The sequence below is a fragment of the Chiloscyllium plagiosum genome, unplaced genomic scaffold (genome assembly GCF_037043375.1).
Source record: "Chiloscyllium plagiosum isolate Xiang-an unplaced genomic scaffold, Cpla_swu_hap1 HiC_scaffold_7, whole genome shotgun sequence".
Classification (NCBI taxonomy): domain Eukaryota; kingdom Metazoa; phylum Chordata; class Chondrichthyes; order Orectolobiformes; family Hemiscylliidae; genus Chiloscyllium; species Chiloscyllium plagiosum.
The window spans coordinates 68375046-68393700 of record NW_028270145.1 but is presented as its reverse complement, the minus strand read 5'-3'; the positions used below and the strand labels follow the sequence as shown (position 1 = coordinate 68393700).

The following is an 18655-nucleotide window of genomic DNA, read 5'->3' as shown; positions in this document are numbered from 1 at the left end:
AATGCACAAATGAGTATACACTTTTCCTTAGGAAATGGTTCTGAAGCAAAGTGACAGACACCACAAAGCAATCATCTGGGGAAATTTGAACCAATCATGACATTTGGAAATGTAGAAATTTTCAGTACCCAAAACATCCAACGTTCCTTAGTTTTCATTGCATCGCTTGTGTGTGTGTGTGAAGGAAATAGAAATCCACAACCTTTCATATTCAGAATTTTATTTGAGGTATGCTTGTTCTTTTCTGTTTCCATATTTAGTAGCATAGCCATATACAACAAATTGTACAATAGAGAAAACTTTTCATAAAAATATCTGCCTTGAACCACAAATTTTCTTTTCATGGTAACTACTTAAACTAGTTATTCTATATGAAAATTTACTCCAATAATTTCCCTGTGGTAGCAAGTAATTATGAAAAGAAAGATTCTATGTGGCTAGATAATATAATAGGATTCAGCACTGAATTTCCAGACTACAGTGCCTTACTACTTTCTAGGACTGAGATGCAGAGGTTTACAATGATACTGCACCAATGAGGACAAAATGCATTGCAACAATTTCAGGAACTCATTCGAGACCTCCAATTTAATTGTAAAGCAGTTTCCAATGCACATACATTCAACCATATAATGATCCCATCACATCAGCAACTGAAAAAAAAACAGTTTAAACCAGAAATGTTTCATTTACACAAATAATGTTCACAAATGATGTGAATTTATTAACTGACCTTTTTTCTTAATTAGTGATACTGTGCAGCCTAAAAGATGGGAAAGTCTTTACACAGTGCAGTAAAGACAAATTTGGTTTCAGCAGATACAAAATAATATATGCATGTATTTTAAAACCTGCTGAAAAATATTCAAATTTTATGATACTGTATAGGACTTTTGTGTCTTTAGAAGGTTTTTTTTCAAAAAGATATGGATTTAAGGATCTATCCTCTTTTTAAAAAAAAATTAGTACAATCCTTAATTATTGTTCACTTGATGGGCCAGAATTAAATACAACACAAATTAATTGTAGCACTTATTGCCACACAAAAAGGCATATACAGTAACAAACATCTTACAGAAATGGTCTGGTCATGAGTATTATTTTCCAGTCCAACTATATCACCAGTAGGTGTGCATTATCTACACGGCCACACTTTCCTAATGCTTCTATCATTTAGGTTGATAATACTGTTCAGTGTAATGACAGTCTTTCTGAGGTAGACTGTTCCAAGTTCAAGGACAAGTCTTTTATTTTACAAATGCATGACATTCAAAAAGGACATAAAATAATAAATACTACATGTACAATATGTAGCAATGAGGTAGAAATGGTTACAAAGAATGCAACAATGTTTGAATTTACAACAGATGTAGTTTAAACGAAAATTCTGAGTGGCTAAACTGCAAATAATTTTTTCAAGCTCTTTCACAATAGTAGCTTTATGATGTTAAAACAGGAATGATTGTGCTCAAAACACTTCAGTAGGACCATTTTAAATGCTGAACATTCTGTTCTATTATTTCATTTTTCTCAGTCCCGCAGCATGGCTGACCCAAACTGCCTACAATGTGGCTATCGTAAGGGCTCGGATGTGCCATCCTTCCATTTTAAATTGAACTGCCTTTAACAATGCTGTGTATTGTGCTACACTACTAGTGTTACATTTAAGAACGGAGAAGAATTTAGAATGACAGGCAATGACTGTGTGCTGTAACAGGAACAGCTGATTAGGATTGGGGAAGGAGGTAGAATGTGCCATTGTAATTAAATGCTGCCTATCTCTGTGCTATAAGGTGTTTGTGTAAAATTTTAACAATGACTCAAAAACATAATACTGTACAGATTTTCGTTGCCTGACACACTCCAGCATCTCTGGCTGAATGACCTCCAGCACAACATTAAACCTATTTACACTTCAAGAGCATGAGTGCTGACTAAAGAGCTTTCACAAATAAAACTAATTTCACATTCTGTTAATTAGTTTAGATGGTCAGAATTTAAATTACTGTTAGAAATATCGGGCTGTTAAGAAAATTCTGCTCAAAAATAAATTCCACCCATGTAAGCTGATCGTTTACAGCTCACAAATTGCTAAATCAAAGAAAAATGTTCTAAAAGATAAAATATTAAATTTATTTTGGGGCAAAGCAAATTTTATTTCTACCAACAAGCCACAAACTTTGGTTTCCATGTTGCATTCAAAACAGATTAGAAATGAATAAATACACATGTGGAAAACCAATGGTAATTGTATCAGTTTAATAGCTGCAGTCTGATGGCATGCATTAGTTAAAATGGTATGATTTTGTTTTTAAAAAGCTAAAGCCTATTTGGATATAACATGGATGTCACATTTAGGTGGCACATTAGGATAGAATAGTCCACAGCACTGATGTCTGTGTCCTTTTATTTTAACCCACAAATAATCCAAGCTAAAGAAAATACTGCAAACCATTATTGGGTCTTCCAATTGGTGGGTTTGCTGGAATTATTGAATTAAGTTTCATTTTATCATTTCCAATAAATGCATCAAGACTGAAATAAAAATCTAGTTTGAAAGCAGACACCAAAATTAATGGCTAACCTAAAGACAACAAAAAGGGTCAGCACAGTGCATTGGCAAACTTTAAGAGAAATATTGATTTTAGACTGTAGCATGTTTAAAAAAAAACTGTGAGAAGGATACTCTGAAATTCTAATTAAAATGAGCTTTTTTCACAAAAATAATACATGGGGCAAAACCTAACTTCTTTATCTTCTAGTTTGGCGTTTTCAGTGCAGATTCTTTTTTTAAAAATGCTTTTAAACTTACATTATTTAATGGCAACACAAAGTACCAGTGCTTTGCAACAGTTCTTTAACTGTATAAAATAAAGAATTGGAAAAAAACGATACATTCAGCAGCGAGCGAGACTGTTTTGCTCATGCAGTCACAAGCTTTGGGGCAGCTGCAGCCTAAGCTACTCCTGTTCAGAGACATTACCCAACATCAATCAGCTGTCAAAAACAAAAAGTTGCACATAAAGCATTAAAGGATAAAAAGAAAGACAACACAGGAGGGGTGATAAAAATGCCACACATGCCAGCTAATAGTTGTTCCAGAAAGAACACTCTGCAGAATGTATGGCTGAAGGAAGGAGAAACGTGAAGCTCACTTGAGGGAAAATTAGCAGCTCACAGAAACTTGTTCTGCAGGTTAGCATACCAAAGTGTAATCTGACTTCAAAAACCCTCTAATAATCTGCTTTCAGAGAGAATATAACAAAACTGAGGTAGAACAGAAAGCAGGACACTTCCTCCTTGGGCACATCTATGAGGAATGATAGTTAAATTAATCTGAAACTGAACACAAAAAGTCTTTTCAGTATACTGAAAATCTTCCATTCATTTTCATGCTTAGCTACTGCTTATCCAGCAGCTAGCCAACTGCCTGCCACATGTAGTAGCTCTGTGACCCATGACCTTCCAACTTTGACATATAATGAACCCTTCCCCACCCCCATCTCAATAACCTAGAAGCTACAACTGTAACCAGTCGGTAGTGGCTTGAAGGTCAACAGTCATAGTTCACAGCTAAGTGTGCCTTTCAGATAGTAGTGAACCACCAAATAAAGAATATGAAAAATTATTTCCCCAAATACTTAATTATTAAAGTGGCTTTCAATTGACATGTGCACCTCCTGACTGGGTACTGCAGCTACTGTAAGATCACAAACATTATTGTCAGTTGCTAAAGTTCACTACGATAAAGAGGAGCTTGGGCTGAATTTACCCCCAAGTTGGAAAGCAATCGCTTTCACAATAAGGACTCATCCTTCTGTTTAAGCCTGGAACAGGTAAACAGTGTAAAAGGTTCTGACGGACCACTTCAGAATAAACCTAGATACATTCAAAGTCATCTCCTCGCTATATTTTCTTTGAGGTAAACATACAGTAATATTAGTAATGAGAAACCCAGCCTATGACTCCCAGCAGTACATAGTGCTTTCAACACATTCCTTTGAGGTACAAATCACAATCACTTTCCTGAGTATTTGCGGACAGAACATTAAAAGAACTGAACTGCTAAAATTAAGGTCCAGATTATCAATACCCTGCTTTACTGTTTGCAGATGATACTGCAGAACAGACAGGATTGAGGAATACTGTTGTCCTAAGAATGGCAAAAGCTGGCTAGCCACCTCCTATTACAACCGTTGATTTCTCAATAAACATTTAGTTCAAAACTGTTTAAAGTTAAAGCTCTTGTATTAGCACATGCCACCTACTGAATTGTGAGGCAAACAAAAAAATAAAGCACCACTTCAGGCACTTGACAGCAACTGAATCTCAAGAACAGCAGAATGGAATCAACACAGAGGGTTCCTGTCCTTTGAAAACAACCCACTTTTCTCTGCACCTTGGTGAGCGTCGTCTTGTTTGAGCAGAACTAAACATCAACATAAGCTTTTCCATATACAGCTTACATTTGAGTAGCTCTGACATTTTGCGCTCTTCCTTCAAGTTTACCCTGACTGTCAGTCATATGCCAAGGTCACTGTTGTCTCCTTAGTACCTTTTTCAACTGTAATACTACTGAAAAAGGGGTTTCTAATCCCTATGTAGCACATTATTGTGACCAATGATCACTGCATATTCACAGGGTTATCATTGGCTGCCGCCAAACATTTTGTTCCACTCAACATACACATCCAGCTCTTTTTGGGAAATGCTTGGCTGGATCTTGCAAAAAGCATTATCAAAGTCCTGGTATGTGATTGGCCTTAACTGATTAGGCATGATGGCTGAAAGGTCTGTGCCCTGCATTGCATGAAGAGGGCCTACCATAGCTTCCTGACACAGTCGAACCACATCTAAGCCAGAGAAGCTCTCAGTACGCTGCACGATCAGTGCAATCTCCTTGTCACTGAGGCAGTAGTTGTGCTGTGAGAGCAAGTGTATTACCATCTGGTGCCTTGCTGAACTGTCAGGCAATGGGATTAAAAGTCGTCTCATAAAGTATCTGCGACCAGCTTCATCTATTTCCTCTGGTTTACTGGTGGAGCAAATTACCACAACCTGATCCTCCACAGAGGTCACTGAAGTGTCCAGCTGCATGAGGAGCTCTGTTTTAATACGACTGATGGGACTGGGTTCTTCATTCACTTGTGATGAAAGAAGCAAATCAACTTCACTGATGAAAATGACAGCGGGCTGACGACAGCGTGCCACAAGGAAAGAGGCCTGAATGATCTTGTCCCCCTCCCCCAGCCACTTTGAAATAAGTGCTGAGCCATTGATTCGGAAGAAGGTGGCACCTAGCTGACTAGCTATGCACCTGCCCAATAGCATTTTGCCGGTTCCTTGAGGACCGAAAAAAAGGATGCTTCTTGGTAGAGCACTGAGTCCGGTGAAAACATCTGGCCTCAGTATGGGCCATAAAACCTCCTCCTTTATAGATGCCTTAGCCATTTCAAGGCCTGCTATGTCACTCCAGTCTATTGGAGGCCCTTGGTTTATAATTTCATTGGTTACAAGTTCTATGAGGTGTGAATCAGTGTTCTTCAACAGTTCATCAGCTGGCCGGTTTGATGAGGTAGCTGCGCGAATGCCTGGGCCCTGGATTGGATGTGGGAGGAGTTGCCTGTGCTCATCACTACGTTCATTCATCACCGGCGAGGTGAATTTGCTGAAAGATTCGGTGGATCTTGATGGTCCCAAGGAATTTTTACCAGCACTGTACGAAGGGGGTGTGAGGGCCCTGTTTGACTGGCTGCTGAATTTTCTTTGCTGATCGGTGACCATCAGCTGTTTTGTTGGTTTAAATGCTAGAGGTGCCGACTCAGCACTCCTGTCAAAGCCATTTCCTCTGTTTGAGTTTGAAATGCTATTATCTGGCATTCTGTACATAGGGCTCTGCGCAGTCCGTTGTTGTCCGTAACTGTAATTTCCATAGCTAGGCTCCATTTCTCCCTGCCCAGCCATGTAGAAAGCTTTTCTTTTCAGAGAATTGGCTGAGCTGGTACTAAGTGGTGATGGAGCAATTGGTGGCAAGCCATGACTCTGGTAACTGTAGCCTGGTACAGTGGTTGGAGGGAGAGGAGTTGGAGCAGCAATGCCTGATGGCAGATAAGCAGAGGGAGGTGGGGCTGCACCAGGACTGTAGCCAGGGCCAACAGGAGTCTGTGGGGGGTAGCCAGCGGAGGGATAATTATACACAGTGCCAGAAATATTGGATGAACCTGTACTATAGCCTGGGACTAAGGAAGGAGGTGGAGGGGGTGGAGGAGGAGGAGGAGGTGGAGGCGGAGGCTGAAGAAGGCCAGAGCTGTGCAAAGGTGATGGATGAGGTGATGGAAGTGCTGGAGCTGATTGACTACTGTAACTTGAATGCAGGTAAGAGCCATTGTAAGCTGTGGCGTATTCCTGAGAAGCACCAACTGGTGGGAGCCCAGAATGGAGACTGCCACAGGTACTGGTGGAATAACTTGGTTCTGGCAGATTGCTGGCTACTCCAGGAGAGGTTCCAATATTTCCAGAAGCATCTGTCGGTGGAAGGGTAGTGGTCACTCCTGATTTACTCGCAGTTATGACGTCTGGAACACAGCTCATAGGATACACACCTTCAGAGTTCAGTGAGGATTGCCAAGGCTCACCTTCATTTTTCCGCCCATTAACCAGTCCTGGTGGCCCCTCTGAGTAGCTACTTAAGATCGATCGCTCAGTGGGGCCTTCTAAAATTCCGGAATATTTCTCTGCATATTTTTTCAGTAGGTTTGAGGCAGTCAGTGCAGAGATATCATCGTTGGCCCAGGCATATTGATAGGTACGTTGCAGATGGCCTCTGAACACGTCTGCTTTGTGGGCTGGTGAACGAGTAGTGGAGGAAATGTCAAAGTGCTGTTCCGGCCACTGGCTCAGAGGCTGGGCATGCTCTGGCGTCCACTGCATCTTCAAGCCTGCAAAAGATAAGATTTTAATCCGTTAAAAACTGACACTTCAAATACTGGCGAACCTACTGTGACACCGAGTGTTTACATGAATTGACACTGTGACTTAATGGACTTAGTGATTGCTGACTTCTTACTGTCAGCAATAATGTCTCAGTAACTATTTAATTTTTTATTTATCTTAAAACATATTTACTCAAGCTAAAGATGAATAATCACGTTTGTTTGTTGTGGCAAGCAACAGAAGAAGTCTAACTCTGAAAAACTTCTTTCGAAATGCCAGCCACCTTGTGATGAGGATGAAAATCAAGAATGTCCAGTCATGCCACCGGCTTCCATTCTTCACCACAGCCTCGATGATTGGCAGGTACTTGGAGATGAAGGTCAGCAGCACAAGTACACAAACTGCGTGACTGAAACCAAATCCCAATTGGAAAAAGTTGCATCTCTTCAGGAGGGATTTAACAAAGGAATACGTTTTTGTTTATGGTAACCTTCATCAATTTCTACCTACATGAGAATGAATAACCTGGATACTAGTCACTTTTAAATTGCATCTAGCTTTAAACAAGTTTACATTTGCACAACCTTTTTATGTGATAAATTTACAGTATACAGGAATTATTAGCTAATGATTCCTGTGTCGTCCAAATCTAGCCTATCATAACCATTGAATATATAAAAACAATGTAAAATCATTGTGGCAAATTGGAATACAAGGCTAATATTACATTTGTCTTTTTAATTTGCAAAAACAGCACTAATTACTCCATTCCACAACAGACACTATGACTGAACAGATTTCAGAGGTACTGCATTTACTGGCTGCTTCTCAGTACAGTTTCTGTTTTCTTTTTAATATAAAATATGAGACACAGCTGACATATCACTTCTAGGATACCTTTCTGATTTTATACTGAACACCTAGTTAGTGCGGTATAATGCACCCTGTGCAGAACAATATGACACAGACATTTCAGGTCATTCTATAATCCAACTCTCATCTGAGTGGTCTGAGACAGTTTCAAATCTGCTTCACAGAGTGCAGCAAAGCAATCTCCCAGGCAGCGCTCCATCGCTTTCATCACACAAAGCCTACAACTCGGCATGAATTACAACTGGCCCTTTTGCTTCTTAGTCCTGTTGTCGAAGCTCTGAAAAAACAAGCGTCACTTGTCTGCCAGTCCTCTTTCTTTAGCAGCCTTCAGGGTACAAAAGGCACTGGGCAGCCTAATCCTGCCGTTCTCACACAAACTCAAACACTATTTATCAAGCTGAGCAGAGATATTTAAAGTTACATTATATCTGTGACAATCTGTGGCATGTTATATTGCATTTCCCCAACTCCTCAAATACATAGAGAGAGACTAGCGGAAGCATCAGCTAACTCTGTCCAGGTCTTACCTGAGCATGGTACACATTAGTGTTTTGGTGCAGCTGTATCAACAGGCTTCCTTAATCTCGATCATATTACAAAAAGTGATTTTTCACAAATAGTCCAGTACCCTCTGGCACAGATTCTGTGATAAGGGGGAGGCCCAGTTAAATTGAAGCATCTGTGGCACTGCTCCACTCTGAATTATTACTGTCTTTTTTTTAAAATAGCTCCCACCCCTTCCTCATCTCCTCCCCCTCTTTAGCTGTTCACAGCCTGGATGAGGCATCAGATGCGGCTGCTGTAGCCTTGCTCCACTAAACAAATGCAACATACTGTTTGCCTGGTAACAGAACAGCATGTCGATTCCCATCTGACACCCTCTCCGGCATTAGCAAACCATTGCACTAGACATCGGGAGCTAATTAACAGGATGATGCTTTGCTAATTGTGTTAATTTACAGGGTTTAATTCAAAGAAAATCACAATATAGCTGGCACCTTTGTCATGGTTCCAACTTACCACTGAAGAAATGTATGAAAATGCAAACATTGAAAATGCTCTCTGGCTGAAAAAAAAGCAAGGATCAGAAGGGAGGGAATAAAAGACCTGGATTTCAGGGAAGCAAGGTTGAAACAATATCATATCCATTAAAAGTTACAAAGAAAGAAGAATACTGAAAATAAAAGTTTCAATATTTACAATTTTAAACATAACTTAATATTCTAAATATAGCATATTTATACTAAACACTAATTTTAATTTTGAAGCTAGAATCCTAAAACCATAGCAAGTTTGTAACAATAAACAGCTTAAATGTCAGTGATTTGGTTAGAAAATAATTTTGTTGGCAACACTTCTTGAATTTTAATGTACCATAGCCATTGGAAAATCTCTTCTTAAACAAATGCATAAACAGAATACATAAACTTCAGTTTCAATTTTGTCAACATCTCGAGCACTTTCTCTGTAATTAATACCTGCAATTAAATAATTAGAAACAGTCACAGTTCACTATTAGCCATGTTGCCTGACAAAATTTGTTTGGTGATTCACATGGTCTACATCTCCAAATGATTGCTATTTCATTTCACTGACCAACAGCCGCCTTTAAGTTGATATCTGAATCTTTAGCATATCAGCAAATACTCACTTGGATGTGTGCCTTGATTCTTAAAAATGGGACTATAGAAGTTAGGCAGGCAGCATTCAAGAGAGTTTGCTAATTGATCAAAATTGAATGTGAAATTACCCCACTTTTCTTCTTTCTGCTAGAAGGAAGGTTGTCGGCAATTATTTGCCAAGCCACAACAAAGTGCCATGATTCCCACAATTGATAGGGTGAGGAGGCAGGCTTGAAATCTCTCTCAGCCAGAATGGTGCTTAAACCCTGTGCCATTGGCATTAATCTGATCCACAGCTTCGCCAGCCTACTTCTACCTCAATTTTAATAAAGAATAACGTAACCGGAACTTGCATTCTTACGCTAATAGATTCTAATTTAAATTCAGGCAGAAGAGCATTCCTTTTAAATCACACTTTCACACCTTGCATTTGCAGATTACATTACATCTTGGAGTAAATTACTTAATTTCTATTCCCTTTCATTTGCATAAAGAGGCACCTCCGACAATCACAGAAGCCTTTCTCTGTAAGTGTGTGTTTATAGTAGGTACAGTTGCAATCCCACAACATCAAATGCTAAATGAAATGGAAACAGAAAATTAAACGAAGCACAATGACTGACTTGAAACTATTCAACCATAGCTTGAACCATAGCTGACGGGCTCTACCCATTCTCTGTGGATATGGACAAAGCATAACTGTTTGTAAGTCTAGCTTCACTGCAAACATTTCAAGTTATGGACACAAGTATTACCCATGTGCAAAATTCTCTCCTTCACATCAGTGAGACTATAAACATTTAAACAAACAAAGGGGTAGCCAAGTGGTCTGTGGTGGAGGCACTGGTGGATTATTAATTTAGTGTTGGACTCTATTCTTGTCGCGTGCATACTCCCAAATCATCCCAAGACAGTCAACTGTTGGAATTGATTTCTGAGCTTCTGGCAGCATTACAGCAGCCTCTCAGCTCATGTAAAAGAATCCAGAAACTAACTACGCATGTTGCGCTGCGATGTGCACAAGAGGAGCAAAGTTCATTCTGCAGCAGGAAAAGCTAGGTTTGTTGTCGGAAAGGGAACCCTAGTTATTGGTGGGTGTGAGTGGGTACGGAGTTCTTTTTTTGGGGAGGGTTTAGAGGTCCATATTGAATATCTAATCTTGCATGCAAAATAAAATACTGTCATCTTTGTGTGCACCATTCCAGTGAGCAGCCTATTTATTCTCGTTTCTTAAAAGCTACCTTTTTTCCAGGAATATCAAACACACAAGTACACAAAACAAAAATCGCATTTCAGCTCTTAGTTTGGAGAAGAACTCTGCTCAAAGTCTACAGCACCATTTTTGGCACACTTTGATTACACAACATCCCAATAATGAAATAGTTTCTGACTGGCTCGAGGGCCTCGGCTCACATTCCACTGATTAGCACCTCAAAAGACTCACAAAGAATGCACTTTTGTATAATTTAACGGCGCTTGGTGGTCGAGCTTTCTGCACAATGATTAAAAACCTACAACATTTTACAGCACATTCTTTATGCTTTGTAAATGCCAATCTCCAGAAAAGCATGCAAAAATTAGCCACAAAGTTAGCTTCTTTTTTAAAAAAAAATTCACTGTGATGGGCTGTAAGAATTTCCTGTATTTGAGTGAACAACGTTGAGAATTATTTTCTAGGATTGACAAGCTTTTTTCTTGCAAACTCAAAGTAATATTTTCACTATCCTGGCTCAGAGAGCAAACAACACAAAGGTGACCTTATTTAGTACTATTAATCTCTGTATTCTTTGCTGTTTTTAAGCAAACATGACTGTGCCTCCAGTATGTCCATCCAATTTCCCACCACGTAAATTGGACAGCCGTTTGCACAATTCACTATTCATTATGAAACAGCTGAAAGGAAACACAGAGGTGGCTGTTCTCGTGATGCCTTGTAGCTGGATTCCACCACATCAAAAAAGAATTTTATGCTAGGGGAGCACAGTAATTGAAATTCATTCTCATCAGACTCATTACTGCTTTCATCGATTTACAATACTAAAGATGCTTATTAAGTAACTATGTTCAATAAATCATGTTAAAAAAAAATAACAAGTTCTTAACAGCCAATTTTCACCACGATTATGAATGTTAAACTGATATGTAACAAACACAGATTGCAAAACATTACTGTCATGAAACTGAAGTTTCATTGCCTGGGTTTGCTTCCTTACCAACAATATAGGCTTAGTGAATTAGCACTGTTAATTAAAAAAGTGTAGATAATACTGAGAATAATTTAAAATGTATGACAGTGCCATTAAAGATAGCATTGAAAACATCACTTATTAGAATTGTGTACATAATAGAAAATGCAATGTTGCTTAATGAGTGTCTTAATGAATGTCTTGTAACCACCTCAATTGACCGCCATCTTGGAAGTATTATAAGTAAACAAGAATGATAATTATGCTGTTGAACAAGTATTTACAGCATGCAGATAAATGAGCACAATCTATCCTAACCAGGGCAGATATCAGTCACATTCTAGTCATATTTTCCCATCAGTTGGGAAGGATGTGTTTTAGATTGTGGGCTTGTAAATAGACTCTCACAATATAGGTTGAAATGACAATATTCCTTATGCAGTAAGTAAATTGAAGTTCTTGGTCAATCTAATTAATATCAAAACCATAAAGCACTGCATTTTGTTTGACATCTTTCACTCAGTTACTTGGGAATACTGTGTTCACTTCAAACATAATTTCAGCTAATGTGTATTGAGCATGATAAAATATCTAAACTAGTAATCAAGTTTAACAAGGAAATAGCCTGCATCTACCCTTGAGCACTCCTTTGCCAAAAAAAAAAGCAACATTTATAATTCACTGTACTTGGTGAGATTTTGTATCAGATGTAAACTCTCCAACTGGAGGTCAAGGTCCAAATGCACAAGCATTTCTGATCTGTGCATTGTTTGAAAGGGGTTTTGACGGCCCAAAAATATGTAGCCTTCTTGTACAGTAAGCTTTTGAATACATCCAAATGAGCACATTCAGCAAGCAAAGAAAACAGCTAAACTGATGGAACAAGCGTAGAAATGAAAAAAATAAAATAATTGGATTGCCTGCTTACACAAGCCAGTCCCAATATCACAAAATTACTGACATATTGCTGGTGTATTTATTGCACAGACAGATAGAATCATTTGCTCGTGGTGACTCTGGTGGGCACGGCTCATGCTAGGTGTTGCTAATAAATCCACCATCAGAGACTCAGAAAGACAGCAGTGCGACGATCTCATGTTACCATACTGGTATCCCATGCTGCCTTGAGACATGCAGCATAGATCAAAGAAAAAATATGTTTTGATGCTACAACCCTGCAAGTTATACTGCAGTGTAGAATCTACGTCTATTAAACTAAAGAAATGAATAAGATGATTGGAGAGCAGAGTTTGTGGAACAAGGAGAAGAACAGGGCTATAATTCAAGAAGTCATTACATAATGAACCTGAAAGAATGTTTATTCGTTATCTCAGGAAGTTGTAACTCTGACTGGGATACAGTTTTATAGATGTCAATAACATCCACTGATTTGCCCAAGCAATTACTCTTGATGTGTTAGCATGAACTGCAAATGTCACAAACTATTCAACCACAAAGGCCCCACAGCGAAACCTAATCCTGTCCTCACATGCACATTTTTGCAGCACGGATCCTTGAGTAGCAATCAGGAACACTGGCTGATTTTTCTTTCTCTAGCCCAAGGACACTGAATCCAATTGCAGCATGTTAATGTCATCTCAGCACTGCTCAGCTAACTCAGCATATATCAGGAGATCTTAGGAAGGGTGACCAAAGTTTGCTCAAAGAGGTGTGTAAAGAAGTGTTTTTAAGAAAAAAGAAAATGGAATGATGACAAATATTTGTTTGTTACAAGCTCACTAACTTCCATCTTGCTTCCGAAAAGGATTACTCCAGCTCCTTGTTTCTCTATCCTATCCGATCTTGATGATAGACAGTCAGTTTTTCTATAACACGATGGTTGCATACTTGTGCATTAGAAACCGCACTTAAATGTTGATGCTGTAATTGTGTTACAGCGATCAGGTTTTAAAAGTTTGCGTTTTAGAAACTGCTCCCCCAATTAATCAATCGCATACAGCAAATCCAGGTTGACAAAACTCGCATTATAACAGAATAACCTGCATTATATTTTTTCCCCCTCAAGCAAAGATTCACCTCACTTCCACCAATCCTACCACTGTGGCTGACAAGACCCTCATCAGTGTCCATTCCATTTCCCGTTGGTTTACTTGCATCACTCTCACTCCACCCCAAAACTTAAGTACAGTCTCCCTTATCCTCATCTCCTAAACTAGCAACCTCACATTCAACAGATCCTCCTTTATGTCTCATGTATGCCACCACCCACACAGCTTCTCCCCCCACCTCCCCCAACTCCCACTTATCTTTCAGCATTAGAAGAGACTACTTCATTCATGATACCCCCACTACTCCTCAATCCCTTAAAGGGAGGCAGTGACATAGTAGTAATTTTACTGAATTAGTAATCTAGAATCCATGACTCATGTTCTGGGGTCATGAGCTTGAGTCTCACAATGACAGGTGGTGGGATTTGAATTCAAGCAAAATCAAAAATAAAATTTTGATTTGTTTCTAAAAGAAACTATCAATTATGGTAAACTACTACCTGGTTCATTGACAGCCTTTAAGGAAAGCAGTCGGTCATCTCTACCTGATCTGGCCCACGTGACTCCAGAGCCACAGCAATATGGGTTGACTCTTAGCTGCCCTCTGAAATGTTCGAGCTGGCCATTCGGCTCAAGGGCAATTCAGGAAGGGTAATAAATGCTGACCAACCTGTAATGTCCACATCCTGTGATGGAATATATATAAATAAAAAAAACACCCCAACATCCCTCTCCACTTCTCAGGGCACCTTTTCATGCAAGCACTAATGAAAGGGCTCTTGTGGCAGAGTGGTACCTCTGGGCCAGGAGGCTTAGGTTCAAGTCCTACCTGCTCCGGAGGTGTGAGATAACATCCCTCAACTGATTGATTGGAAAATACCTACAAGCACAGGTGATGCATCATCTTTTCCCTTCACTTTGTCCTTTGTCTAAGGCTTTACACATCATTCCAGTTGAAATAATGATTTCATAAAATCAGAGTTGTGGAGCAGAGAACCAGACCCTTTAGTCCAACTAGTTTATGCTGATCAGATATCTTAAATTAATCTTGTCCCATTTGCCAGCACCTGACCCATATCCCTCTAAACCCTTCCTATTCATATACCCTCCAGATGTCTTTTAAATGCTGCAATTGTACCAGCCTCCACCACTTCCTCTGGCAGGTCATTTCATATACACACCACCCTCTGCGTTAAAAAGTTGCCCCTTGGTCTCTTAAATTTTTCCCTTCTCACCTTAAACCAATGCCCTTTAGTTTTGGACTCCTCCACCCTGGAGTAAATACCTTGCCTGTCTATTTATCCTATCCTTGCCCCTCATGATTTTATAAATCTCTATAAGGTCACCTCTCAGCATCTGACATTCTAGGGAAAGTAGCCCCAGCCTCTTCAGCTTCTCCCCAAAGCTCAAATCCTCCAACCCTGGCAACATCCTTGTAAATCTTTTCTGAACCCTTTCAAGTTTCACAACATTCTTCCGACAGTAGGAAGCCTAGAGTTGCATGCAGTATTCAAACAGTGGCTTAGCCAATATCATGCACAGCTGCGATATGATGACCCAACTCATTTACTGAATGCTCTGACCGATAAATGCAAGCACTTCTTCAGTATCCTGTCTACCTGCAATTCTATTCTTAAAGAAACTATGAACCTGCAATCCAAGGTCTCTTTGTTCAGCAACACTCTCCAAGACCTTACCATTAAGTGTTTAAGTCCTGCCCTGATTTGTGTTTCCAAAATACAGCACCTCAGTTTAATTTAGGTGTATGTATTTGCTTGTACTTTTTTCAGTTTTATATACTATATTTACTATTTGGTGTATTTACTGTATGGTCTCCTCTATACTGGATCATACACATTAGCTTGTCATTTATCACTTTGTAGAACACATCCAATCAACTTATAAGCTTGACCCTTAGCTTCCAGTTGGATGTCTTTTTAATTCACAACACTGCTTCCACTCAGACCTTCCTGTCCTCCATCTCTTACACATCTCAACAGAAGCTCATAGAATAGACTACACCTTCAGATGAGGCACAATACAGCCTGCCAAACTCAACTTTAAATTCAACAGTTTCAGGTCATAAACTCGACTCCCTTTTTTGTTTGGATGGCAATTGAGTGATAACGCATTTGTTTCCCACTTACACTTGCTATAGACACATTTTTGCTTCTTTACTTGGCCCATTACAATCTCCTTTTGCCTCACAACATGATTTCTTTTGTAAATTCTCCTGCCTTCAGATCACCCCAAACTTTCCCATTTGCTCTTTCCACCCCTTCCCACTTTCCCTAACTGCAGTTAAAATCTGTTACATCTCTAGTTTTCTTCCAGTTCTAATAAAAACTGTTTCCTTCTCTATGATTGACAGGCTTGCTGTGTACTTCCAGCATCAACAGTATTTTGCTCCTGTTTTGAGACATGAGGATTTGAAAAAAAAAGAGACAGACTTGCTCTTGTTAAAATCCTTTTCGTGACCATTGCAAATCTTAAAGCACTTTAGAACCAATGAAGTACTTCTGAACAAGTGTGATCATTCTGGAGTAAGGAAGCATTGTTGTAGTGCAATATCTATGGAAAGAATGCTAGGACATTGGGTCGAGACAGTTGAAGGCAAGGCTGTGAATGATGGAGTAAAAGGAGGACAATGTTCATGAGGGTGTGGGATGTGGCACAGGAGTTGAGAAGAGCAGGAAAGAGCTGAAACTTATGATGGGTAATGGTAGAGAGATCAGGCAGGAAAGCAGTACAAGTTACAAATTTATACAGCAAGTGAGTTGAGTTATAGACAGAAGTAATGGTAGGATGAGGAAGCAGGCAATCTATTGTGAGAGAAAATATGAGAATAGATATTCGCTCCAGGAACTCAGATTACAAGCAGTTTGAGTCAGCCTTGGTCAGTGAGCAAGAAATAGAGGAACACATTCACAACAGAAAAAAGTTTGAAGTGTGTGGCAAAACAATTGGCTGAATCTTTCCATTTTTGGCAAAGTATTTTCTTCAGTTGGATTCACAGGACCTCATTTGCCTTGGCTGATGTTGATTTCTCTCATGCTATCTGCTTTTCAGCTGTATGCAAAAGGCCTCTCCTGCACCCATGTTATGGTATCACATGAGCAGGAGAGGCAGAAGTACTTGCTGTTGTTCACACTTTATGGCCACCACACCACTAGCACCATACTTAAGAACACTGCTACATCAGACGCTGATGCCAGGACTCGCTCTTCACACTATGGTCCTGCACTGTTATCCTGAAGGAAAAGCAAATTAACTTCTCAGTTTACCTACAGGAACCTGGAGGTGCTGGTGGATAATGTGGTGGAAAGGATGGCAGAGCTTATTCCTGATTGGCAAAGGAGGTCACACCACAAGACTCAGCCAGCCTGGACCAACATAGTGCCCCAGATCAATGCAGTGTCTTGGGTAAAATGCAATACACAGCAGTGCAGGCAAAAGTCAATGACCTTCTGCACTTCGCAAAAATAAGTGCCACCATCTTCATTCTGCTACCTCACACTCAAAGGGCTACCACTCTCTCTGACTCTATCCCTATACACTCATTTCACCAGGGCTCATGGACTACAACTCTCATTCTTCCATGCATCTTGATAACTCAATGGCTCTCATCTAACCCAACTTTCCAAATTACCTTTCAGCTCTTTGCTTCTTACTCATTCAGTGGGAATACTCTATCTCATTTCCTGCCATGGATCATCAATAGCTACTCCTCCATTGTGCTAAATCCCTCTTGTTATCTCCTGGCCGGAAAAACCAGCCCACCAGCTCAACTAGAATCAGATGATCCCCTTGACAAGCGTGACAGAGACATATTTAGAAACAGTTTTGATGCAAAGTAAAATTTATAAAATTGCCTTCACTAACTTTCATGTGACATTCTGAAACCCCTTTTCACTTTAAGGCATGACTGATTGCAAATACACTCCATGTGCAAATACGCTCCATGTGGGCGGCACGGTGGCAGGGGGGCGGCACGGTGGCACAGTGGTTAGCACTGCTGCCTCACAGCGCCTGAGACCCGGGTTCAATTCCCGCCTCAGGCGACTGACTGTGTGGAGTTTGCACATTCTCCCCGTGTCTGCGTGGGTTTCCTCCGGGTGCTCCGGTTTCCTCCCACAGTCCAAAGATGTGCAGGTCAGGTGAATTGACTATGTTAAATTGTCCATAGTGTTAGGTAATGGGTAAATGTAGGGGTATGGGTGGGTTGCGCTTCGGCGGGTCGGTGTGGACTTATTGGGCCGAAGGACCTGTTTCCACACTGTAATGTAATGTAATGTAATCTAATCTATGTTGCTGGCACATGCTTTACGTTTGACGTAGATATTGAATGGTGCCAGTCAGCAACATGCCCACCTCCTTGGCTATTCAGTGCTCTGAACTGCGACAAGCTGCCCGTCTCTCCCTCTACAGTTTAAAAAAAAGCTCACCACAGAGACTGCGAGCCTCCAGGTATATGCAAAGTGTGTGAGCAGTATTATTGATAGCTTGAATCCAGAGGATTCATGAGATGAGCATGTGCCTCTGCAGGGAAAGTGATCTGGTAGAAACATTCAAGTCTCAAAGTGTTCCTGAGTTGTAAAGTCCTGAAGGAATGATGTGGTGCTAGAGTGGGTCAGAAAGCTGCTACAACAATGTGATAAGGTTACTGGTTTGGTGATGACCACTTAACTTTGATGAAGAATGCAACAGTGCGTCCTGGAGCATACACAGACAATATTGCGAAGGCAGAGTTGAAAAGAAAAAGGCTTGCAGAAGTATGCAGTGAGCTACTCGCACCAGGTAATTTCTCTGACTTTCATATCAGAGAACTGGCACCATCTACTTTGTTGGCGAGACTGGGAAAATTAAAGAACGACAGAGAAATGAGATGCAAATACATGGAATAAAGGTTTTATCAAGACTCAGTTCACCCTTTAAACCCCAAGGGGAAAATCAGGAACTTCTTCTTGCCATCGAGAATCTGATTTCACCATATTTGTCATATTAACTTTTCACCGTTGCCCACGCTGCTCAA

General features: G+C 40.1%; 1 protein-coding gene across 3 annotated transcripts in view; it reads right to left on the bottom strand.

The window, feature by feature from the left end:
- Window positions 1-209: 209 nt before the first annotated feature.
- fign (fidgetin) overlaps window positions 210-18655 on the bottom strand; it is a 50350-nt gene continuing 31904 nt past the window's right edge. For all 3 annotated transcript variants that reach the window (XM_043693888.2, XM_087989099.1, XM_043693886.2), the window contains one exon: window positions 210-6938. In XM_043693888.2, the coding sequence (XP_043549823.1) occupies window positions 4648-6930 (2283 nt within the window). In that variant the 5' untranslated portion in view covers window positions 6931-6938 and the 3' untranslated portion in view covers window positions 210-4647. The remainder of the gene's footprint in view (window positions 6939-18655) is intronic.